Here is a 23,719-nt window from a genome sequence, read left to right on the forward strand (position 1 = left end):
CCGTTTAATCTGTCTTGTAGAGTCGCTCGGGGTATACTATAAATCCTTGCAGCTTGAGCCACACGCAAGATTCGTCCATTTTGTAAATGGGAAATAGCTAATAAGATTCGTCCTTCTTGCTCAGCTAAATCTTTCTTATTTTTATTGCGAATTGGTGGCATTTTGGCGTGTTGAATAATATGGAATTGGTATTGTGTACGCGTTCGGGAAAAAGTGCCGGATCGCTTGTGGATTACGTTAGTTAACTAGGGCTGGGGAAAAGTTGCCTGAGTTAATGATACACTTTTCCTTGAAGCTTTGCTGAAGAGAAGTAAATCGGTTAAGCAATTCAACTAAGAGCCCGGATGGTCTAGTGGTAAGATTCCTCTTTCGGGAGACGCTTTGCTTTGCAAACCCGGTTTTTGCTATTCAAAACAAAAATCTCAAATAGAGGAGGTCCCGTGTTCGACTCACGGTTCGGGCCTAATTTTTTGGAATCATTTTTTTTTGTAATGCGCATACTCCGTACACTTACTGACAATCCGCCGATCTATGCACTTAGAAAGGTAGGTAATCAATGAGGGGCATGTTGCTTCCAATAAACGTTAATAATTGAAGCTACTACACGGAGATCCAATTGCTTTAAACCAGTAAACCTTTGAATGGAGCTTATATGTACGTATCAACAAACCTAGTCCAGTACACCGATTTAACCCTAACCCACGGCCTGCTCTTGCGCATATCCCCCGTTTCGCGGCGCCCAGTTTCACCGTGTCCTTTTAAAAGTACTTCAGATACTACACGCAATGTGTGAAAATTGTAACGCAATATGTGACGAAACAAGAATATCCCGGCTTCCGCAGTCAAATCAGCAGGTTCCAGCAAAGGGGAGTAAAAAGGAGAAATTAACATTTATTCGAGAACAGGTATTCACGTATACTTACTTATTCAGGGGATTCGACTCCTTAAAGTGTGATAGGAGAAGCATACTCGTCTGGAAACCCTTCCTGGCCGTTTTCCGTTATACCTTCGAGGGTTTCCTTACAAACCACGATGATCCATTGGACCCCAGGATCACTCACGAACCTCAGGCAGATACGCTTCAATACGAGAGTGTATGAGATTCATCGAAGTTGGAAAAAATTCAACCGCTCGGATGCTCACTGCTGGCAAGCGCAAGGGTGATAACGGATACTTTATTGCGCCTACCATCTTTTTGAATTTTCCTGATGATAATGATGTAGTTACCAAGGAGATTTTGGGTATGAACCTTTCCCAACCAGTGTGTCTCGGAGAAGTGTGTGCCCCAGCTGACTATTTCACAGGCCCGTTATCACCATCTTCACTTTCAAGACTGAGGAAGCTATTATCAGAGCCAACAACACCGAGGTATGAGTTTATCAAACCTTGCAATAGCAATTACATACTAATTATTTGATTCGCAGTACACAGTCTCTTCTCCTCCTTCTTCACTAGAGACATATTCCGCGCTCTTCCCATCGCTAAACAGCACAAGAGCGGTACCGTGACCATCAACTGCACATCACTGCCAAGCCCTCGATATGGTGTTTAGTAGTGTCAAAGGTTCTGGAGATGGCAGAGAATATGGCCGATGATATCTGGACAGCTGGCTTGAGGTAAGCGTTTCCTCTTTCTTATTTCCGTGAGGTTGATAAATTGCTGACGAGTGATGATATCAATTGATGTATTGACCAATTCAGTTTTGAATTTTACTGAGTAAGTTAGCTTATTCGGTTGCATTAGATTAAATGAATTTCTTTAGTTGTTACCTGGGCATTATTCATGCATCTATTAGCTCTTGGTATTCTTCATCGTAAAAGGACTATGACTATAGACTTAACCAAATAAGGTGATGAAGTACCTTGGAAACTCATGTCGAAGGATTCGGAGAACAATGATCAAATCCATGCCCTTTTTATCATTTCTTCTATTGTTAATATATCTGAAGCGGCAGAATAAATAAGAACCCCAACCATTGTCCTTGGTGTAGACAATCATCAGGACCATCATCCGTACCCAGCTCTAACCATGACAAACATAGATAGCTAGCCGTACTGCAGCCACGGATGTAAGACAAGATCCATGATAATAGAAAGAACAATATACACATCGAACGACCAGAAAAGAGAAAAATCTAGATAAATGCATGAGAAACGATTTTGTACGAAAAATGGTATACGACCGAACGAAATGTAACAGATTTTGCTATGCAGAGGGTATAATGTCGAGTCTATGGTTATCCATCCCTTGGACTATCCAAAACTTTTGTTGAAGAACGTAATTAGTAGTATATGTTGAATAAGTTGAATAAATAAGATGCAAAAAACGAGAAGAAAAAAGGACTAAACCGCAGATTTGGACTCCTTCGCAGCTTTCTTAGCGGCGAGATGCTCCTGTCTTGCCCTCTCCTGTTCTTCCAAACCGGTCTTTGCAACTGCATGCGATCGATTCAATTCGATACGTCGGAGGAAGAAACTGATCAAAAATCCCACGCCAGCGACAGCGGTATAAAAGATCCAAGCACGGCTTAGTGAAAAGGTAAATGCTGACTTAACAACAGCCTGTTGATCGGGGGGCAGTGACTGGATAATGGCTTTATCGCCGCCAGAGAATGAATGTGCCAATTTATTAGCTGTAGCGGGTCCGACAGCGGCCTCGAGTTTTGGTAATTGCTGGGTGAGAACGTTTTGGTAGATAACGCCTCCGAGGACAATGCCGATAGCAGAAGCGAGTTGGCGGACAAAGCCAAAAGTTGCGGTGGCTACTGCCATATCAGAGACGTGGATGTTTGCTTGAAGAGCGATGAGAGGAGCTTGGAAGTTGGGGCCAACGCCGGCTCCGGCGATGAGTTGGTAGAGAATAATACGTGGCCAGCTTGCGTATGGTTTGAGATCGATGAAGAGTCCGAATCCGAGAGTCATGACGCCCATACCAATGAGAACGGCTTCCTTATAGCGGCCAGTTTTCTTAATGATTATTCCAATAACTGCGGAGGTAAGTGATAGTGAGAGTACTTGCGGGAGCGTGTAGACACCAGAAAGAATCGGAGACGCTAGAAGAACGGATTGGAAGTAGAGTGGTAAATAATAAGCGCCGGATATGAATACGGCTGCGTGACAGAAACATGAGCCAAATACTGCTAGATTGTGACTATTCTTGAATAGGCGTATGGGAATAATAGGGTACTTGGCGACCTTCCATTCGATCAAGAGGAATACGCCGTAAGTCAGGACACCGAATACAATCAAGCAGATAGTCGTGGCTGAGTTCCAGGGATAATTGAGTCCGCCAAATTCCAGTCCGAAGAGGAACATAAGTGTAGCTCCGATACAAGTCAGGACACCCAGCCAGTCGATTGCTGCTAGGCCATCCAGAATGCGAGTCTTTGGTGTGTGGACATGGAGGAAGAAGGTTAGGATAGTTAGAGAGAGGCCACCGACGGGTACTAGACCATGAAGTTAGTATCGTTGTAACGGATGGTAGTCGAGAAAAAATCGTACAATTCAAGTAGAAACACCACCGCCAGGTAACCTTAGTTGTCAAAGCGCCACCAATAATAGGGCCAAGAGCTCCGGCCAGTGCCCAAGTCACGCCAAAAAGACCGTAATACATAGGCCGTTCTCTATATGCTGCATTAGATGTCTGCTCATCTATATCCGCAGGAATTTTAAAATAAAAAATCACATACCTAACACTGACTAGATCCGAAACGGTAATGTTGGCCAACACGATAATTCCGCCACCACCAGCACCTTGAATAGCTCGACCAGCAATATTCATAGCTAAATTATCAGATAAGGCACAGATAAGACTACCCACCAAGAAAACAACGTTAGCCAGAATGATGATAGGTTTCCGACCAAAGATGTCACTAAGTTTTCCCCAGAAAGGAACACAGGATGCATTGGCCAGCATATATGAAGACGCCATCCAGGAATAACCACTTTGAGAGGCATGGAAGTGAGCTGCCATAACTGGAAGGGCTGTTGAGACAATGGTCTAAACAGTAGTGTGTTAGTGGTCGCCTAATCATTCGTCTCGTAGTTTTAAATTTTTAAGAAAAGGAGCATACCTGGTCGAGAGCGGCTAAGAAAACCGATAACTGTTCACAGAGTCAATCAGGAAGTCTGAAAACTTGCTAAGACATGGATACGTACGCATAATGCACCCATAATGATGATAGTTTTACTCTTGGTCATTCTCTGTGACTGAGACGTAACCGTCTGGGTGACCGCGTTCTCTTCAGGCACGGCATTGGGATCTCCAGCAGCAGAGACGTCGTGCGTTCTCGTCTTCTCTACTTCGGTTGGTGGAGTGACATCGACGGAGCTTTCGTCGTGAGCTTCCAGTGTCGTCCCCGAAGCCCGTTCGTCTTCCCGGGCCCGGTTCACGTTCGGATCAAGTTTCTCTGACATTTTGCTATCTTGTGTGGCGGTCTCTCTGTGCAGTCACTTCGAATGCCGTAAGTGATCGGATTTTAAAAAGTTTATGCCGAAGATATGTTGTATTTAGCGGATATGTGCAATTGTACTGTACTGCCTTTAATGTGTCGATAATTTGTTTGCCTCGGAATGCGACTCTACGCTCAATGTTCGCATCAAAATGACGTACCGAGACAACACGACTTGGGATAAAATGGCGGAAAGGTTGAAAGAAGTTGAGGCTGCGAACGAATATCTAACGAGTCTCAGCCAGACACCGAGCAGTCTGCACTTTTACAGAATGTGAATGTAGCATTGAAAAGGAAAAGAAGGGAGGAAAAAGAGTTTGTTGCCATGTGGGGATTATCTCCGTTTGCTGGAACCTAAAGTTGTCTTGATCGGGGCTAGTGTGTCTTAAATAAGTCTTTAAAGGTACTTAAGATAAATCCGAATTCCTTCAATGGATCATAGCTATTTGAATATGTACATGGCCTTGGCTCTTTCTAGTCAATATGACTCGTCCCGTATTGAAGAGCTCGAATAACGACAATGTCCTGAACGATGGGTAAGAGGTAAGTGACCCTTGAGCGGATATCGGATATGATCCTTTCCTACTTTCTATGCAGACAAAACATAAGCTGTAGGCTAATAAATGTAGATAAATACGCGCTCATACAATATTTGTTAGCTGAAATGCATACATTCTGTTGAAAAGTGTCACCGATGCTACCTGATTTTAATCCAGGCTTGTGTCAGAGTAAGCATATTTGACGCCATCGTTGAAATTGCATTACCAAAGTTACACTAGCAGTTCCCCACATATTGCGTATCTAATACGCGTAATTTACATCCGTTGAAATTTCTCCGCGAATTGGGAAAGCTTGTTTCCTTAAATCCGACCACTCAGGGCGGTCATTGTACGGCGGCTTTTTTACCAATCAAAAGCTCGAATATTAGTGCTATTTTGCCTGAGGCAGAATAGCTTGCGATAACTACGCCCTATGACTAGTTTTAATTCTGGAATACGTTCGCCTAGAAACAAACTATTAATTCTCTTGGGCGATTAGTTCATGTCATTTTCCGGATACGAATAGAAGATCGAAGCACAACAAGCAGAATTGGTACTAACTTCGTGTTGCAATGTTTAGGCTAGACGTAACTCGTAGATTGTCTAGAAGCGGAGAGTCCGTCATTCATGGCATTATCGGTTGCATCTCATACCTACCTACCGGATTTCCTTTGACGCTTCTCGACTTTCCCCTTCCGTTTTAGTGCTCACCCCCTCGTCGCTTTTACTCACTGAGTAGAACGGAGCACGCCCAGAGCACGCTGACCAGATCAGTGAGCTTCGCATATGCCAGGAAACATGCTCAGTGGGCTGAAGCTAAGCACTCTGGTTCACTCACTGAGTCAATAAGCTACTTGACCCCCATGGCGATCTCGCTTCTAAAAAGTTGATACTTTTCAAGTTACCCGTCATGTGTTCCTTCATTAAGGGCAAACGCTTGAATCTCACCCCTTAGTCTTTAGAAAATTCGATACGCCTTGAAAGATTCGGATCGGGCCATTGTATAAACTTCATCAGAGATCTCAGTTTGAAAATAGGACCTCAATCCAACATTTTCTGTTAGCAAATGCTAAGGTTCGGGGCCTCTATAACCCACCTAGGGACTGGGTGCAGAGGTAATTAGTATAAAAGGTATATGGATACTTTATGAGTAACTTCTAAGCACTATGATAATAGTTCTTCAATTGAGAACAGAAGGATATCTATCACTAAATTAGTCGAACTTGCAGAGTGTCTTAGTGTCCGCTCAGTGTCCACTCAGTGAGGATGACTGCGAGCGCCCTCACAAAAGCGGCGGCAGCTGAGAATGGAAACCCCCACTCGCCAAAGGAAATCTGGTACGTATAGTCACCTATGTACCCTCCTTTGTGTTCGTTCTCTGGTTCTTTAATTACTCTAGACAGAGCTAAAAGACGAGCGAACGTCCACAGGTGCCTAGGGAAGTTGAGAAGATACCATTGCTTGACACTGGAATGCCGCTAGGAATCCTAGCTAGAAACAAGAAGGGGGTGATTGCACCATACCGCTTTGCTCTGCGAAGCTGTCGTTGTTCGAGAAGAATCAGCTGCGATAGCAGCACTGGGGTCGGGTGGATTGATCAGCTTAGGCAAGCTTCAAGATTCGACTCAAGGGGTAGGATTAGAAAGCTAAATGTCAACGGAAATAAAGAGAGTACTGATTTAAAACACGCCTGCGGTCATGAGGTTAGTGTGACACATGCTTCGAACTGGAATTTGTGCAACCCTGAGCCCTAATATCGGTACTGACATCCGAGTTAGTCAAGATGTAGAGTAAGTAGACTATGGTCTTGGTCTGAGCAGTAACTAATCCTTTTCGAGCTCTAATCAATCTACTAACCCACTCTTGAAGAAGCTGTCGTGAACAATTCGTGGCTAAGGCACCACAGTTAGTGCTTACTTAGTATGGCCCATATTAAGCCAGCAGGACCAGTGCTAACCAGGTTAGTTTACCTGTTAACCGATTAACTTACCAAGCGAAAAGCAATATATATCTCGGCTTCGAAAGGCGTTGGCTGTCCATTTAATCGCCTCTAGGACAGCTGTCAAGGAGCATGGATATTCCCCTGCATCTACCAACCTGTCAAATCTCGAAGGCCTCTCCATCCTGATGCCCGAGCATCTAGTTTGCTCTCAACGCCGAGGCCTACCTTGCATTTGACCATTGTGGAAATTGTTAGAAATGGTCAGTGCGCTCATATGAGAAATCACAGGCCACTTAGTCGACGATATTCTCGCGATACCTTTCTGTCAAACCTCACAACCCTTCGATTTAAGAGGCCAATGCTAAATTTCCTACTCAGTCTCTTGTCAGTGTCGCTTCTTCTGCTGGCCATACTGAGGATAACCACGGCCTACACATGCTTGAATCCGATCCGCGCTTCTCACGGTTCGGTCCATAAAGTATTCATCATCCGAGCTGGAGTAAATGTACATAAGCCATGAAGGCTCATAGAAGAGGATACTCCAGTGCTAGATATTCCGAGTGCGCATCCCTTCTGTCTTGTCTCCAACTTAAGCTACGATTGCTGGTACGTCTTTTGTGAAACAGTGTCGTCGATATCAAGTTGATAAAAGGATTTAAGGCGCACAATCGTTGCCATTTGGGTGCAGTCGAAGCGGACACTGATGTCCACGACTACAATCTGGTACGTAGCTCTGAAAAAACCGGAGAATTCTCCACAGCTCGCTGGTTAGCTTGAACCACTAGGCCTGTTGCTTCATGAATATAACGAGGACGAGTTTTTCTAAAGAAGCCGGTTGAGGTTGTGAGGTTGTGGTTAGGGAGACTCGTATCTCGTTCTAAAAGAGGACATGGGATGCGAACGGGGCTGTGATTGGCCCACTTCGGGATGGCTGAGCCCCGCCAAGATAGTGGGGCTGGTTGACTCCTCTAAAACTTCGTCATTCACCTTTCTCTCGATTGACGACTTCAAGACTGAGTATTGACTACTACTGCTGCGATATTATCCTAATTGCAACGATCCTGGCATTGTAGCAAGACAATATTTAATCACCCTGAGAATAGTTCATCTTCAATCCTGTTCGCGACCCCAATTCTGCTCCGCCCAGGTACCCCGGTCCATGTACTGAATGAGCCCCAAATCAGGCTGCAAGATAGTCTCCCTGCGATGAAGAGCCTTACTTAAAGCTCGGGATCAGTCATAATCCTCGTCTCTTCTTACGATTACTCAGAAACGTCCTACTTATAAGACGCCATTCAATTTTACTCTGACTGTTACTATTGCGCGACTGAAAAGGCCGTCGCAATGGCCTACAGTCAAAAATTCAATCCTGATGCGCTCCCAGCGTATGAGCTTCCCGAACCCAATTGACTACAGAAATAGAACTTGAAGCTAACTCTACTGTAATGTCCAGCCACATAGAGCCTGATAAGGTATGCCGCGAACGATATCGCGACTCGCCAGCTTCTTCAAACATACAGCTAACTCGAAGCTAAATCTACACAGGCCGCAGAACTGTTAGCGCAAAGCCAACCTCAGACCAAGAACAAATATGAACAACAAAGACCTCCACCTCCCCCTAAATCAAACGGCATGCAGCAGCCGCCTCGCAGAACACCACCTACCAGTACATCGCCTCATCCTGCACCACTCAATTTTGTGAACAGACCGCATCCCGCAGATAGCGCCTCGTCACGATTCCATTCACCCCCTCCAGCAAACTATGGACATGGCCCGCGCCCCAATCCCAATGTCATGGGTCGCCCTACCCAACATCCTCTACCTTCATTGTCACCCGCGAACAACGGTCCTCCACCAACAGGACCCATGTCAGACGACCCTCAACAGTTGTTACCTTTATTCCGTGCCGCAAATGTATCCAGAACCGGCGCACTCACAGAAGCCGAGCTTGGATCGGCATTAGTAAACGGCGACTACTCCGCCTTTGATCCCAACACCGTGAAAACTATGGTACGAATGTTTGACCGCAACGGCGACGGAGTGATCCGCTTCGAAGAATTTGTGTCGTTGTGGCGGTTTCTTGCAGCGTGGAGAGAACTCTTTGATCGATTCGATGAAGATCGAAGCGGGAGAATCAGTCTGGAAGAATTCGAGAAAGCGCTTGTTGCCTTTGGATATAGACTCAGTCGCACATTTATTCGGGTATTATTCACGACGTTTGAGACTAAAGGGAGACGGCGTGCGGGTACAGTGCCGGGCGCGCCGTATCCTGGTGGTGGAGGTAGAGGAGGACGGGGGATGAGTTTTGATTTGTTTGTGCAGGCGTGCATCAGTCTCAAGAGGATGACGGACGTTTTTAAACGGTATGATGATGATCGGGATGGGTACATAACTCTGAGCTTTGAGGAGTTTTTGACGGGTGAGTTTTTTCCAAAGTATTTCTCTGCTGTACAGTTAGCTAACGGTTACAATTTTGCAGAGGTTTTGAGTTTACAGGATTAGAATTGTATTTATATACCTAGCTATACCCAACAATGAGATACCATGCAGCATTTGAAGATCATTTATCTTGTACGTTCAAGGTCAAGTGTGATATTCAGATGCGAAGCCTGCTCCTGGAGGACATCCACAATCTCACTCCAAGCCTGTTGCTTTAGTCTCTTCCCTTCCTCGCCTGCCAAAAGCGTGCACGTTTCACTATGCGAGACATAACTGGTCAGTCATCGATACTAAGAAAAGTATAGATAAAAAACTTACTCGAAATACCCATCCCCCTTCCATATCCTCCCATGAGACTCATAACCCTGCACACATGCACTAACCAAAACCCTACCTCCGACTTCCGCAGGACGAGCAAATAAGTAATTGAAAAGCCGAGCAGCCCAACGCTCGTACCAGCGAGTAGTATATTGTCGTCCCAGGGACGAAGCGCATAAACCCGGCTTAGCTGTGTTTACGATTACATTTAAACTCCCATCGTCGTTGTGTGCTAAATCTGCGAGGGAACGGGATGCGTATTCGAGGAGAAGTTTGGAGATTGCATATTTCTTGCGTGTTGATGGTTGATTTAGATATTCCAGGAGCGGATGTGAGAAATATGAAGAATATGAAGATGAAGAAGAAGAAGAAGAAGATGGTGGTGGTGGTGGTAGATCCTTATGAGAGACACGAACAGCAGTACCACTCGACACAATAACCAGATGTGGTACATCGCTCTCACTTGCTACCGCCCCGGAGGTGTCATATCCTCGCAGCTTAGGAAATAAAAGCGCTGCAAGAAGCGTTGTTGAAAGCGTATTAACCTGCAATGTATCCTCCCACCCATCCGGCGAAAGCACAAAGTCGCGATGCATTATACCCGCATTCAAGACAACCACGTCTAATTTCCTACCCTTCAACTCGGCGTCGTTAACACGCGATGCAAATTCAGCCACGCTTCGGAAGGAGCTCATATCCAGAGGCCATACCTCCACAATGCCGACACGGCCAGTAAGACTTTCGAGCTCTCGTTTGACTTGCTGGCCGCGCGTATGGTCTCGGCTGCTGATTATGAGTGAAGAGACACCTTGCCGTAGAAATTTGAGGCATGCTTCAAAGCCAAGGCCGGAAGTGGCACCCGTAATGAGGATTGTTTTATCGTGGAATGATACTTGGGAGAAGTCTGAGGGAGGGTTGTGTTTGTTGTGCCAGAGTCTGTACAGGCCTGCCATGTTGGTGGGTTTGACCGGTCAGTTCGGGCTGCTAGAAGAGCGTGGTAACAGTGACAGAGACATTTGTCTTCTTCGGTGGTTCAAATAGATATCATTGAGCAGGTTAGACAGAGTCCGTTGCCAGAAAAATTGAGCTTCTGGATTGATGTCTCGAATTTGATTGATCAGTGACAAATCGATAAGATAACAATCTTATCGATAACAGAGAAACAAACAATGCAAACACGTCGTCATTTGTCGATAGTGGAGCCTTAGGCCACTCATCGGCGACTACAGTTCTATTTACAAGAAAGCACGACATTGTCACATGAAGTGATATATCATCAGGTCTCACCAATACTACAGGTATTAGCAAAATAGGGTCGAGGAAGGTCTCAGAGCGGCGATACCATTTCGCAACTCGACGTATCGTTCGTGAGTGCTCGGACCGTAGTTATGTTTTGAGCCGAATTTGTACTACTACTGATTCTTCTCTTAAGGGAAGACCACTTGTACAACAAGAATTGGGCTAATGTCTGTATAGATCTCATAAATCTTTGAGTCATAATTTGAGTCATATGATACATGACTACACAGATCCTGTGCCCGTGGTGTATATATCTACCAATTAGCGGGGTACATTGAATCGGCATAAAACAAGCCAGTCCACTCAGTCAAGATCGAACTATAGGTGTTCAACACCGGCTTGCGAACTATTATTCGGGGAGAGAGAAAGGGGACAAAATGACCAACCAAATTTCTCGAGATGGCCGAACATGGAGGCAACATTTCCCAGACGGCGATCTTTGGGTTTTCGGTTATGGGCAAGTTATCCCAACACCGGGAATAGGGTTGATGATATGCATCTCACTGACAACAAGACAGGAGTCTGATATGGAAACCACCTCCTCATTTCGGTTTGTCTCTCTCCCTACTGCTGCATGACTATCAAAGCTATATGGATTTGGACTGAAAGTGCATAAAAGATAAACGGGTTCCCGGATACATTAGCGGATATGTGCGACGGTTCTGGCAGGTAAGCTCTTTTTCTGGTTATCACAAGAAAAAGATATATCAAACTGAACTGACCACCCTCACACAGGCCAGTACTGATCATCGCGGAACACCAGAACGACCGGGACGAGTGGTCACGGTGATTGAGAAATCGTTCTGGGAGACGTTGGATGATCCGGTGAGTTTCGAATTCATTAACAAAGATGAGAAACAAGAGTTAGAGTACTAACAGATCTAGCATAAAACTCTCGAACCATCCTATACATCAACAGTATGGGGTGCCGCATACCACATCCCCGCTTCTCATGCAGAAGAGGTACATGACTACTTAGATGTCAGAGAAATAGATGGTTATACAGTGCACTACACGCCGTTCTATACCGTATCTCCTCAGAAAGACGGAGAACACACCAAAAATAAAATGGGATATTCGCCCAGACAACAATCACCGCCGCCCTCCGAACTCCTCGCAACTTCCTCCTCCCAAAAACCCATCACTTGCATGGTCTATATCGGCCAACCGACCAACCCTCAATTCCTACGTAACCCTGCCGAACGCGACCCTGCAGCGGTGGCAGAAGTAATCAGCCAAGGGGTAGGGCAAAGTGGTCGCAATCCCGAGTATTTGTATTTATTGGAAAAGGCGCTTGAAGGGTTAGGATTGGGCCTTGCGGATGGACATGTAACTGATTTGGTGAGACGAGTGAAGGTGATTGAAGGATTGCATGATCGAAAGGGTCAGGCGGATGAGGAAGAGGAGAATGCCGAGAGGGAAGTGGAGAGGAATTTTGCTGCTGTCGGCGCAGGTGGGACGGTGGATTCAATAGAATAGACGATATTAAAATAAAGTAGACACTGCAATAAGACACAGGGTTGTGTGAATGTTCTGCACGTGGTACATATCTCACAAAGGCCTGGGGATGGAAAAGGGACCATGCTATATGACCAAATACACGACTCATACAAGACCTAATATGAAGACATCTGCGAATTAAATCATATCCCATCCATCTAAGCAGTATGTTAAGCTGTCGCACACACAAGACAAGACGTATTGATCTACACGCGAATAGCATGCGAAACGAAGATAGAAAACAAAACATAAGGAAATACATCGTCGAATAATCAAGAAACCGTCAAACGTCAAACGCTTCGAGAGAAGAAAAAGTTCGAGTTCGTATGAGCGAGCAATCTAATTTGCTTGAAATAAATCAAAACAATCCTTGAAAAGAAATAATCATCATAAATCAAGACATCTCTCGCCCAGGTATTCAAACATTGGCATTTGCGCGTAATAGTTTCTTCTCGTCCGATCTCATTATCCATTCGTTGGTTTTTTTTTTTTTTTTTGTGTTTAATTTGGTTGTTTGGGAAAGAAAAGAAAAGTTGGTTCAGGAGTGAGTGTGAGCGTGTGTAAGTGCACGTTTCGATCGAAGACATCGACTCGACCGATTGATCATAAATCAGACTTGACTTCGGTATGGTCGCTGTAATTTTTAGGCAGACCCTTGTCCTCCTTGACCTTGGTATTGATTCCCACCCCAACCTGTGTAATTCAATCCCTCAGTATCAGAAACATTTGGACAAACCGATGTCTTCAAGGGGGATAGTCATATCTCACCTCCGTGACCACTGTATCCACCACCGCCTGTTGTTGCCATGATCAGAATGTTGTAATGCTAAATCGACGTAGAAAAGAGAGAACTTACTGTAACCTCCACGGTTGTTACCACCTTCGAAACGGTTATATCCTCCACGGCCGTGAAAACCACCGCCTTCGTTTCGCGAGCTGGCATTGTTTGATGCTCGGTCGACTCGAATAACACGTCCATCGAATCTGTTGCCAGTCAGTGAAAAATTCAAGAGAGGTATGCAGTCTTCCGAACTCACTCCTGGTTGTTCATGCCATCAATCGCAGCGTCAGCTTCGGCATCAGTTGCGAATCGCACAAAACCAAATCCACGACTACGGTTGGTATCTCGATCCTTGATGACGATCTATACCCAAATTCAGTGATGCGTTTGACGACTTGGAACAAGGCGTACTTACGGCTTCTTCGATTGTGCCGAACTTCTCGAACCCTTGACGCAGGGTGTCGTCTGTGGTATGCCATGCCAGGCCACTGCATATTTCCATTAATTTAGGGTCCGAGAATCAATCAGAGCAGTAAGAGAAACTCACCCGATGAAGAGTTTGGACATTTCTGGGTTTGTTTGTTGTAAGGAATAACTGCAATGTCACCAACGTTAATAGACCAACAAAGGTGATATGAAGATGATAGTAGAAATAAAGACACGTTAGATTACAAAGAAAGAATAAGCACTAAGGGAGGATGTAAATGATGTCGGATTTATCAAATACTACCAGTGGAGATCAATGAAAGTGGCTGAATCTGTTCACAAGACAGATAGCACAGAACTGCAGAAATGAGAACAGCTGCAGAATTTGGTTCAGATGAAAAAAGAGATAGAGCAAACGATGTCTGTGTACGGGATTGGTGACCAGTGGTTGAGAATGGCTTTTCTAATCGCGAGGGGCAGATATCTCCAGACTCCAAGAAAATAAGGAAAGGTGGTGGTAGGGCATGACTTACACTGGACTTCGCTCGCTGCTCACTGGAACCCTGTTACTTTTGTCGTCGCTCTTGGATAACAGGTAGTATTGAGAATGTGAAGACGATGTATGCAGTAAAAGAAAGTGTATGTTGCTGATGGGCTAGAACCTCAGACTTTGAGAGGGGTCGCGGGAAAGAATATGCAGAGAGCTAGACTGCATCAGACAAAATAAAAATTGGTCGACAATAAGGACTAGCAGGCTAGAGCAACAGACTGACTAGGTTAATAATCATAATATAGATTTATTAGTGCATGATGGAGCTAAGCTGCTAATGATTGTTCCAAGCCCAACCCCAACGGACATACACCATCGCCGACACTAATGGAATGGGGTTTACTGGAGGAGTCCAATACGCTAACTCGGTGAGTTTGATCGTTTCCAGTGCTAAAAGGATCGTTCTTTTTTTGAAAATCTTCTGTGAATGGGCCAACCAGTTTGACGCTAGACGACACTTCCTATTATTGTTAGTCCGGATCTCAAGGAGGGGTATACCGTTATGCATCAATGCAGTCACTTCGAGGGCCGGAGACGGACTATTGAGTCCTGATCATGCATATTGTGCGAGGAACACCGGAAAAACATGGTTAGTGCGTACTCAGTTTGGTTTTGTGCGATCCTGAGATTAAAGATTGCATTAAACGAAGGATATTGTAGTCCATGTGACAATTCGCTCGAACATGGGGTCAATCAGAATGTCGATAAGCTTCGATTGATGAGCCGAGGACCCTAGGCTCGCTGATTTGGACCACCTACGCCTATCCATCTGGTATTATGCATAACTACAGCTTAGTGCAGGCTGCGGAACAAGGCTGAAGGCACGTTCTAGTCAAAGACAATGTGAGCAAGTAGTCTGACGGGCCGGTCGGGCTTGGAAAGCGCGTGCTCGGTAAGTGTCTAGTGAGTCTCGTCCCACTGCCATGCCTATTCAGGATAAAACGTCGAATATGAGACACAATCACAAAGGCTACCTCCACAGTCGACGAATGGCGTGCATCCCGGATCGCCTCTGGCCATAGCTCCCGATTTCACCCACACGGAAGACGTACTTGAGATGCCACGCAATTGCCTCGCACTCAAAGCGAGAAGAGGTGTTGTCATTCTCAATTAATCTCTCAATTTTCTTATATCAACGCTGCCATGTTCCCTGCAATCCGAAGTACGTGTGACCAGTAACCACTATTTTTTGATCATTGAGCTGGTGAATGATCCTGGCTGGATATCATTTATCCGCGGTGCGCCACAAGCTCCGCAGTGTAGTGGGGTTGTTGAGCGTCTGCTCCAATAATGCTGGGGAATGGTGTGATGTGATGAACTTGCTGCTTGGGATCCTCAGGCGTCCAATCCGTCTCAATTGAAACACGACAAAAATGGCTTAAGCCATCCCCCCGATACCACCAAGCGTTCGCAAGCCGACTTCCCATTCGAGCACAGCGGCATATCGATGTATGTAAAAGTAATGTACGTGCGGAACAACGGAAATTGCTGAGTCAGTTCATCACTGCGAACTATGGATGGTGATCTATACCGTCTGTGCCATTCTTCGTGAGAGTCGGAGTCTTGCCCCAAGTTGGACTTGACGTTGCATGCAATGATCCACTTGGTGTATATTGAGAGGTCCGAGATGAGTCTAATTACTCAGTGCCCACTACCTAAGTAGCAGTATATATTGCGGCAATTCAAACGGGACTATGGAGGCTAACTTCAGAATTGACTGACTGCACGTGCCGGATCTCCATAGGACGCGAAAGGAAGATATGAAGTGCCTGGAGAGAACACTGTGGAGAGGGATGATGGAGGATGGGAGGAGGATGGGAGTATGATGGAGAAGTCAAGAGGAGAAAAAGACTTCAAAAGAAGTCGGCAAATCCCGTGATCTGACGTGAAAAGAAGGAAGGAACGGAGGTGGTTGCTCTTTCCTTCTCAGCCATGTACGCGTTCCTATTCGGCCCATCAGTACAACCTCGAGCTTGCCTCATCGACAAACTACCTCAAACATGACAATCAAAGACATTCTGCCACGGAGGTGGCTGGCTACTGTTGAACTTCTAAGTTGGTAACTAGAGATTCTGACAATGCCGGTTGTATAAAAGCCAGCCAGACATCAGCAAAGCCAGACCAGCTGTACATAGTGCGAAATGATACGAGGTATGTCTCAAATACCCTTCTTCGGATGTAGAGATGTGAAAGGTCTTTGATGTTTGTTCCATAAGGACGTCTCTCCGCCGAGATCGAATGCGACTCCGTGCCAAGAGGGAATCATCGCAACGCACGAAGAGCCTCAGCCGAACCTGTTCATCCGTATGAAAGAAGACCAGGCGAAATGCCAAATCAGATCGATATGAGCCTTACAAAGGACCATCCGTTTCAGAACAAGGCTCGCCCCGTCCCAGACACTCTCAGAAGAGGGCAACCCTGGTGAAGCGGAACAATTCCAGAGTGGCTGAAAATTTTCATGCTAAGAATGTCAAGGCAGGACGGTTGACTGTGAGATGATACCCCGAAATAACAATGGGAAGAAAAGCTGATCTTGGATAAGTTGACATCAAACGAGAAACTGGGCATCTTCAAGAAGGGGGAGGTACTTCTCCTGCACATTGTCAAAGGTATCATTACGATACTCGAAGATGTTGTGTCGCTCATGCAGCTTTAAATCTCGCTTGCTGAGTTCCTGTTTATTAACGCCAATCAGCTGCGCTAAAGGTAATTCTGACGGGTGGCTGATCTCAGAAATGCAACTGATTTGGCCTCTTAGTGTCCTATCCTACCTTTTCGGAGCTACAATTCCTTGCGAAGACTATCAAGCTGCGATACCGGACCAGAAAGGGAATGCGCCTTTAAATGCGGTGAAGCACAATAGGACACCATCAAGTGAAAACCCAGCGACTACATCGATCGTGGAAGAGCTTTTTTCAAGCTCTTGCCGATTGCCGCCATCTGAACGTTCCGTACGAGGAATACCTCCCGAGATTTCCGAATCGCGAACCTGTCTCACTGGAGAATTTAAGTGACCTCTATACGGAGACGGATAAAATGCGGACAGAGAGAACGGAGATTGATGCGATGGGCACGGATCGGTCAACTTTCAGTCACACGAGGATTGAAAGCGCATACCCTTCAGTGTCTGGGCCCAACACTGCCACCAATGTGTCAGGCTAACAGGACGAGATATTCGACATGCTCCTAGAATCGGCTCAAACATTGGACGAGGACATGGCTATGGAAATTTTAGACAAATTGGTCGATGGAGAGAAACTCAACGGCGACAGATACGAGCTGCAACTAGCCGATGGCCGTGCAGGTTACGGCGATATGGTAGCCATGAGTTCTACTTCCCATGGCGTACTACGCATGAATGAGCATCATTTCGGAACTTCTTCCATCTTGGGACTCGCAGGAGTGAATTCGACCACTCATAGCACGACGCAGAGATACTACGACGACAGCATCTTATTAGAAGCATGCCGCGCTCAGTATTATGGACATATGCAAAATGGGTTTACGGCCCGTCATTCTGCAATTGGTAATCTATCTGCCCTTGACGACAGACAATGCTCTAAGATGCGGACGCCGAACAAACCCGAGACGCACACACCCATTTATGTACCTCCACAACAGACGAATACAACCTCACGTCGACACTTTTGGCCATGTAACAAACTTTATTGATATGCTGGTATGAATTTTACTATGCCTTTTTTTTAGGGCGCTTGGGCCTTTTCTCTTGATTACGCAGAACTCGACACAGTTATTGTGTTACTTACAAAAACCCACAACCATCGTCATCGATCGTGTAACATATTAGACACTAGAGTTGGTAGTTTGGGCGCCTTGTTGAATATACCGCTTCCCCCCTCTTTGACGAAGACTTAAGTCGATACAAAGGATAAAAATAGCACCTACTCATCAACATCTCAAAATTGAGAATATCGTTGGATTAGTTCATAACAAAAAGCGGAGCAAAAACTGGTACGAGACGCATTCTCTCCACCACGCCAACGACGCCAAACTGCTGGGTAGGTAGAGGCGTACGGGAAAAATCAATTGCTGGTTTCTTAGAGGTCGCCATTCTATTGGGAAGGACTAGTCCCATGAGAGTCTCCACATGAGCAGGTAAGAACGTAACTGATGCGTTTTGTTGATTATTCATGTTGTATGTAGTGGTTATGGCACACAGATGCATTGCATCAATTTGCATGGGAAGAGAGAGTGACCAGCCGGATCAAGAGCCGCAGTTCCGGCGAGACTAGGACCCGGGCCCTTGGGCTCATCTTGACCTTTTTTGTGTCATTTTCCAGTTGCTTTTTTCTGTGTTGGAAAAAGAAACACTGAATTCTCGTTGGGATTGTCTACTTATTCTCAGGATCCCTGTTTGCGGTTGGCGACGAGGTACCCACTTGAGTAGATAAAGATGATACAGTATGCATGTCGCCATATGTCCGTTCTATAATCAGTTGGCTAGGTATCTTTTGCACGACTCCAACAGGGATTGTATCCAGACATGTTCAGATACCGCACCGGACGACTATCTTAAAATGGAAAATACTATCTTGAACCATTGAACAAATAGTTATTAATGTGCTGATATGCGCTAGGTAAATTATGCATATCTTCTTCCCGGAGGTCTGATCTCCTGCACTTTCAGCTGAGGTCTCGTTTGCTAATCTGTAGAGAGTAATTACTGTCCTAGATATGGGATCGTTGACCAGCATTATGACTCGTGAAACATGAAAAGTAAGTCTTGCTGAAGAGTATGCGGGGGTCTTTTTCTCTCCAAGGCACCATTTTTCAAATGACGGCGCATTCCTCAGCTCGAACAAGGAAAGGAGATACTACTTAAAAGAGGAACAAAGAAAAATGCAGGTTGAGCTGCAGCTTTCCGAGTAAATCTACGCTCTGAGTCTTTGCAACCACCAATAAACAACTTTACTTGAGTGGATAGGTCTCCATCAGAGTGGTATATTTCCCTGACACTATAACAACGGTGCTGATTTTCTTTTTCTGATTGCGTTCCAATTTTTGAAGAAAAATCCAGCCAAATGGTTTACACTACGTTAGCGTGTAAGCCCCCAAAAGTCTGCAGATTCTACTGCATGGAAAACTTGCTTTTATGAGAAAGGCTTGCCCGGAAATGGAAGTAGCCTGGCTTTATTAATATCGGATTGTGACTGACGGAGGAGGAGATGGACTTAGTGCACAAATGAGTTATGACCTTTCTTTAATTTTGGGTAGAACTAAACCTTACTAGATCAACTGGTCTTTTGGAGATATAGTTAGACAGGAGGAATCTAGCCCACCCGACGCAGTGGTTCGGAGACCTGTCAAGCGCGTGGGTTCTTTTTGTGGACGTGATGTGTATTCCAAGGTCGACATGGTAAACTTTGATCTTGCAAGCCTCGTACAGTCGACAGAGTTTCGGAATAAATTCCTTATCGAGGACATTTCCAAGGTTTCATCACCTATGCACACCAAACGGCCAAGGTAACCCAAGTAGCGTGTGAATGTGAGTAATTCAGGCGACGTTCAAAAGAGCGGTGGGAAAGAGCCTCAAGCTACTCCCTATATCGAACCATACACACCATGCATCCTGATGACTCGGCAGGGTATACGTGTTCCTGAACACTCTCTAATCATCTCTTCATTTGCCCAAATGTTGGACGCCTGAATCTTCTGAAAAGCGGTCGGTCGATCCACCTCAAAACAAAATGAGGGTTGTCAGTGCGTCTATTTGATGTCGTACGCGAGTCTGCGAGAATTCCCATTAGACCGAAAAACCTGGGAATGATTGGTGGGACCCCCTGCCCCTGACCCAGGCTACTGGAATGCGTTGCGTCTGAGTAATAGGCTACTGTGCCTACAGTTGAGTATTACGTTGCCTATCAGACAGAAAACTGTCTCAAAGCGGAATACGCGCAACTTGACTACTTTTACTTCGATCATCCGACCTATGAAACGGGGGCATAAACTAGAGAATACATACATGAGATAGTCGTTATTTTGATCGTCTACGTGGCAGGGGGTGTTCATTTTATTCATTCGTTCGACTACATATGTATTTTGGCCTCTTGACCACTTGTTTCATCAGTCGTTCGTGCCGAATCCGGAATAAAATGCCCAATACCTAGATGAGAGTCTGGAAGAGAAGTACTTAAGGTTCCCAGTGCCCCCTGTCAAAAACGAAAATAATTCAATGAACCACAACAGATACCGATTCTAATACATAGAAGGTGCGACATTAAGCAATTTTTCTTATATTTTCCTTCTACTACTTCTTCTGTCTCCCACGTGGGTGACAGCGGCGTGCCGGGAAGAACCAAACAACTCGAAAAGAGCCGCATTGAACAATAATAAGTCATCTTATTGACTTCACCGCAACGACACTATTACTACGCCTGTCTCTGTCTGTCCTTACCTCTCGAAAACCATGACTCAATTAACAGCAAGCGCACTAGCTGCCCAGGAAAAATCGCATGCCCAAGTATGTCGCTGCATCTTTCTTTTGTTTTTCCTCTCTTTTCTTTTCTCATTTCGGATCCTTTTCCGTTCATATATCCTATTTTTTATCAAATCATGTGACAATTTGCGGCTTCAGTCCGTTCTTAAATCCAAGAGCGGAAATCAGCTCCTAACAAGCAACAAATCCGACAGGGAAGAGTCGACAGTATGCATTCGCATGCTGCCAAGGTCGTACACGAAGAACGAACTCATCAGTACTTTTCGCAACTCGGAATTTTAAAAGGTATTGATATCATTAATGCAGAGTATTGGGATGGTGGGAATACTGGTGCTTGTACCCGGACCGGGACTGGTGCTGGTGGTTGCAGTAGGGCGAACAGGGATGATGCACTACCAGATACTGCTAGACGCGATAACAGCGACAACAGCAACGGCGGCGATTTATTGCAATCATTGAAGATTTTTGTTCCACATTTAGTCGAAGATTCGGGGACAACTCCCCTTGAGAGATTTCTGACACTTGGAGAATCGACGGATCCATCGTACATCCGGCATCCTGCCCTGACGCAAGCACAGTACTATGGCAATATGGACAGTGTCGAAACTCGAATAAGTCAAGCACATGTATCGGCAGACAGGATCATTAGTGAGGGACAGGCGAGGAAGGGGAGTACGGGTGATGAACATATGTACAAATGATTCTACTATTCGGTAGTATACATAGAGTACATAGATGAGTTAGGGTTATTGGGTGGAGACTAAAAGTGGAGCTTTTCTATTGATAATGATAAGGTTCGATTCGATTGCGGCCCGCTCCTCGATCCACGGTCCACCACGGAAAATCTTCGGAGATAACTACGTAGATGGAGTATATAGATCGATCGTCTTTTATCTTATCATACAAACATAGTAGATGCTAAATACTCACTCAATTAATTTATCACCTGAATGATATATTTTTATGGCAGCTAGCGGTGTAGAATTGAATGAAACCCAGTATATTTTACTATGACGACTACGTATTCAGTTACATCACGCATCACGCCAGGTCTATTTCGAATATCAGCACATTCAATGAAACGGTGATATTAATCTATTCGTAATTTTCCATTTATTTACGAGGTTGATTCCAGCTGTCTTCGAATGAGCGCATCTTACGACAAATCAGAATCAGAATATTAAGGGCTGTGTAATGGTTCCCTATGATCGTGGCTCAGTAAGAACGTGCTTGCATGAGGACAAGGCAGCTTTGTCACTGGGTAATACAGTCATACGGACTGAAGCACATAAACAAGGCTCAAACTGCCATTTTTCTGACCTATGAAATATTTCGTATTTCAAATCCATTATGTTTGTAGTAACGTCTCCTATTAGAAGCGACGGGTAAGGCAGTCTCGTGAGAAAAGATGTATGTATTGTCACTATTGTGGCTTCGCTGCCTTAACCGCCTGCAGAAAAGAAAAAAGGATAAATTGTTAATTCGACTACATAGTTGTGTAACGATTTGATTTGTTTCTATTCCTTTTGTTGGCGCTGCTGGTCAATCGAAAAGGTACGCAACAATCCTATTCAATGGGTTCATTTCTCCGTATGTTATCACGAGAGTTCGCCAGTTTCATGTGATCCCGCGATAAACAGACCAATAATAACGCTCGAGTGACAGGATAATCGCATTATTATCCGCATTGTCTCCACGAGTTTGAGGCTCTGCTCTTGATTTATAATATGATTGTCTTGGGCATCAATTGCTGCCCGGTCGCGGATAGCCTTCTTTTCCTGAATCGGCCATTGATCAGCTAGTTGTTACTGGATCAAGTGGAATAGACTTGTTTTATTGCTGCGGAGTTCGCCGTAATAAATGTCGTTGACCATCAGTTCCCCAAACTCTATCTAGCCTATACAAACAGTCTTATTGCTACGTAGCCCGCAGGGCAAGCTTAGCGTGACCGGGCGTCAACAAATGATGGGCAACTCCAGTATCCTCCACCCTCACGAACCTGGAGACAACGGGTATCTCCGGATGGTAATTATCTTCCAGAAAGCAGCAGTCATATGACGTTTGATTGGGCACAAAATTAATGAGGGTGGTTCTGTACATTCAACTTGAAGAAGGACATTAACCCTAGAACGGCACCGAAGCAGATCACCGCAAACACAGCCATATTTCTCTGTTGAACGCCCGGTGTGTCTGCTCTACTCAAAAGATTGACTTCTCTGAATCTTTTATTTCACCTCTTAGCTGTCTTTAAAAAAGCTGCAACTTTCCTTTCCCACATTTTTCATTTTGACCTTTCCACGTTTTTCCTCCTTCTTGATAGTACCTCCCACACTCATCTAACTTTTAATTTTTCTTTTCTTCGACACTTGATTGTACGTTGATGAGTCATTCATCTGTATCAGGTAAAAATTTTCAAATCAGTCCATGCTTTTCTTCTATCCTCTTGCTCAGACTAACACCGTCTCTGCTCCGAAGCAGACATCCATACATTTCGACTCATCCTCCCATCCAAAGACATCTGCACGTTACACCAGACCCAACCGATTATCCCAAGTCTCCTTCGCCCTTATCGTGACCAGTCTGATCTTGTCTTGATGTATCAATGACAGGGACAACTTCGACGAGGATAAATTCGAAGGTCAGTTTCGTCAGGAGGGAGATAAAACTTTTATTTATTTTGTCGATTTCCACTGGAGGCAAACCATCATGTGGCCGAAAAAAAAGTCCTCGTTCATTAAGCATTACATCACACTGAATATCAACTGGTGATGCTGACATGTTTGTTGCTATCGTCTAGGATACCACTCATCATTGGTCTTCTTTTGTATCCCAGACTTTTCCTTTGTAAGATCTCTTGGTCAGAGCAGCAGTCAAACCGACAATTCTTCAAACACAATCCAGGCTTAGTTGGCAATAGTTGCAACCCATCATGGACCATATGTACTCCCAGGATAATTCCGAGGAAAGGCCCATGGGCATTAATGGTCAAGGCAGCCCTGCAAACAGAATCAATTTAGC

General features: G+C 45.1%; 8 protein-coding genes and 1 non-coding gene across 10 annotated transcripts, besides 2 other annotated features; 6 read left to right on the top strand and 3 right to left on the bottom strand.

The window, feature by feature from the left end:
* Positions 1-116: part of a mobile genetic element that runs on past the window's edge.
* A 222-nt stretch (positions 117-338) lies between these two features.
* TSTA_004050 lies at positions 339-463 on the top strand. The gene has a single exon. It is a non-coding gene; the product is annotated as a tRNA-Pro (tRNA).
* Positions 464-1,135: 672 nt separating this feature from the next.
* Positions 1,136-1,552, top strand: TSTA_004060 (uncharacterized protein; the record flags this gene model as incomplete). The annotated part of the gene is made up of 3 exons (XM_002487963.1): positions 1,136-1,241; positions 1,305-1,368; positions 1,432-1,552. The coding sequence occupies 3 exons, from the start codon at positions 1,136-1,138 to the stop codon at positions 1,550-1,552; spliced, it is 291 nt and encodes a 96-aa protein (XP_002488008.1).
* Positions 1,553-1,898: 346 nt separating this feature from the next.
* Positions 1,899-4,458, bottom strand: TSTA_004070 (MFS drug transporter, putative). Its single transcript, XM_002487964.1, has 5 exons — positions 4,158-4,458; positions 4,073-4,102; positions 3,689-3,999; positions 3,501-3,622; positions 1,899-3,445 (listed from the first exon to the last, which is right to left on the bottom strand). The coding sequence occupies exons 1-5, from the start codon at positions 4,413-4,415 to the stop codon at positions 2,343-2,345; spliced, it is 1,824 nt and encodes a 607-aa protein (XP_002488009.1). The 5' UTR covers positions 4,416-4,458; the 3' UTR covers positions 1,899-2,342.
* Positions 4,459-7,931: 3,473 nt separating this feature from the next.
* On the top strand, positions 7,932-9,626 carry TSTA_004080 (calcium binding modulator protein (Alg2), putative). 2 transcript variants are annotated; one of them, XM_002487965.1, is made up of 4 exons: positions 7,932-8,316; positions 8,385-8,403; positions 8,477-9,350; positions 9,411-9,626. In XM_002487965.1, the coding sequence occupies exons 1-4, from the start codon at positions 8,276-8,278 to the stop codon at positions 9,431-9,433; spliced, it is 957 nt and encodes a 318-aa protein (XP_002488010.1). In that variant the 5' UTR covers positions 7,932-8,275; the 3' UTR covers positions 9,434-9,626. The 2 variants fall into 2 exon arrangements, with proteins under 2 accessions (XP_002488010.1, XP_002488011.1); XM_002487966.1 differs by having other exon boundaries at positions 8,385-9,350.
* Positions 9,418-10,801, bottom strand: TSTA_004090 (short-chain dehydrogenase/reductase family protein, putative). Its single transcript, XM_002487967.1, has 2 exons — positions 9,689-10,801; positions 9,418-9,628 (listed from the first exon to the last, which is right to left on the bottom strand). The coding sequence occupies exons 1-2, from the start codon at positions 10,639-10,641 to the stop codon at positions 9,496-9,498; spliced, it is 1,086 nt and encodes a 361-aa protein (XP_002488012.1). The 5' UTR covers positions 10,642-10,801; the 3' UTR covers positions 9,418-9,495.
* Positions 10,031-10,065: a microsatellite.
* Positions 10,802-10,932: 131 nt separating the features above from the next.
* On the top strand, positions 10,933-13,178 carry TSTA_004100 (cation transport protein ChaC, putative). Its single transcript, XM_002487968.1, has 6 exons — positions 10,933-11,094; positions 11,165-11,444; positions 11,506-11,537; positions 11,607-11,656; positions 11,723-11,812; positions 11,873-13,178. Exons 2-6 carry the CDS (start codon positions 11,365-11,367, stop codon positions 12,464-12,466), a joined length of 846 nt encoding a protein of 281 aa, XP_002488013.1. The 5' UTR covers positions 10,933-11,094; positions 11,165-11,364; the 3' UTR covers positions 12,467-13,178.
* On the bottom strand, positions 13,131-13,835 carry TSTA_004110 (glycine-rich RNA-binding protein, putative; the record flags this gene model as incomplete). The annotated part of the gene is made up of 6 exons (XM_002487969.1): positions 13,131-13,180; positions 13,256-13,282; positions 13,344-13,471; positions 13,525-13,631; positions 13,684-13,756; positions 13,816-13,835. The coding sequence occupies 6 exons, from the start codon at positions 13,833-13,835 to the stop codon at positions 13,131-13,133; spliced, it is 405 nt and encodes a 134-aa protein (XP_002488014.1).
* Positions 13,836-17,424: 3,589 nt separating this feature from the next.
* On the top strand, positions 17,425-17,903 carry TSTA_004120 (uncharacterized protein; the record flags this gene model as incomplete). The annotated part of the gene is made up of 2 exons (XM_002487970.1): positions 17,425-17,770; positions 17,809-17,903. 2 exons carry the CDS (start codon positions 17,425-17,427, stop codon positions 17,901-17,903), a joined length of 441 nt encoding a protein of 146 aa, XP_002488015.1.
* Positions 17,904-20,671: 2,768 nt separating this feature from the next.
* TSTA_004130 (uncharacterized protein) lies at positions 20,672-21,402 on the top strand (the record flags this gene model as incomplete). The annotated part of the gene is made up of 2 exons (XM_002487971.1): positions 20,672-20,725; positions 20,896-21,402. 2 exons carry the CDS (start codon positions 20,672-20,674, stop codon positions 21,400-21,402), a joined length of 561 nt encoding a protein of 186 aa, XP_002488016.1.
* Between the last annotated feature and the right edge of the window lie 2,317 nt (positions 21,403-23,719).

The sequence above is a fragment of the Talaromyces stipitatus genome, genomic scaffold (genome assembly GCF_000003125.1).
Source record: "Talaromyces stipitatus ATCC 10500 scf_1105507295517 genomic scaffold, whole genome shotgun sequence".
Classification (NCBI taxonomy): Eukaryota; Fungi; Ascomycota; class Eurotiomycetes; order Eurotiales; family Trichocomaceae; genus Talaromyces; species Talaromyces stipitatus.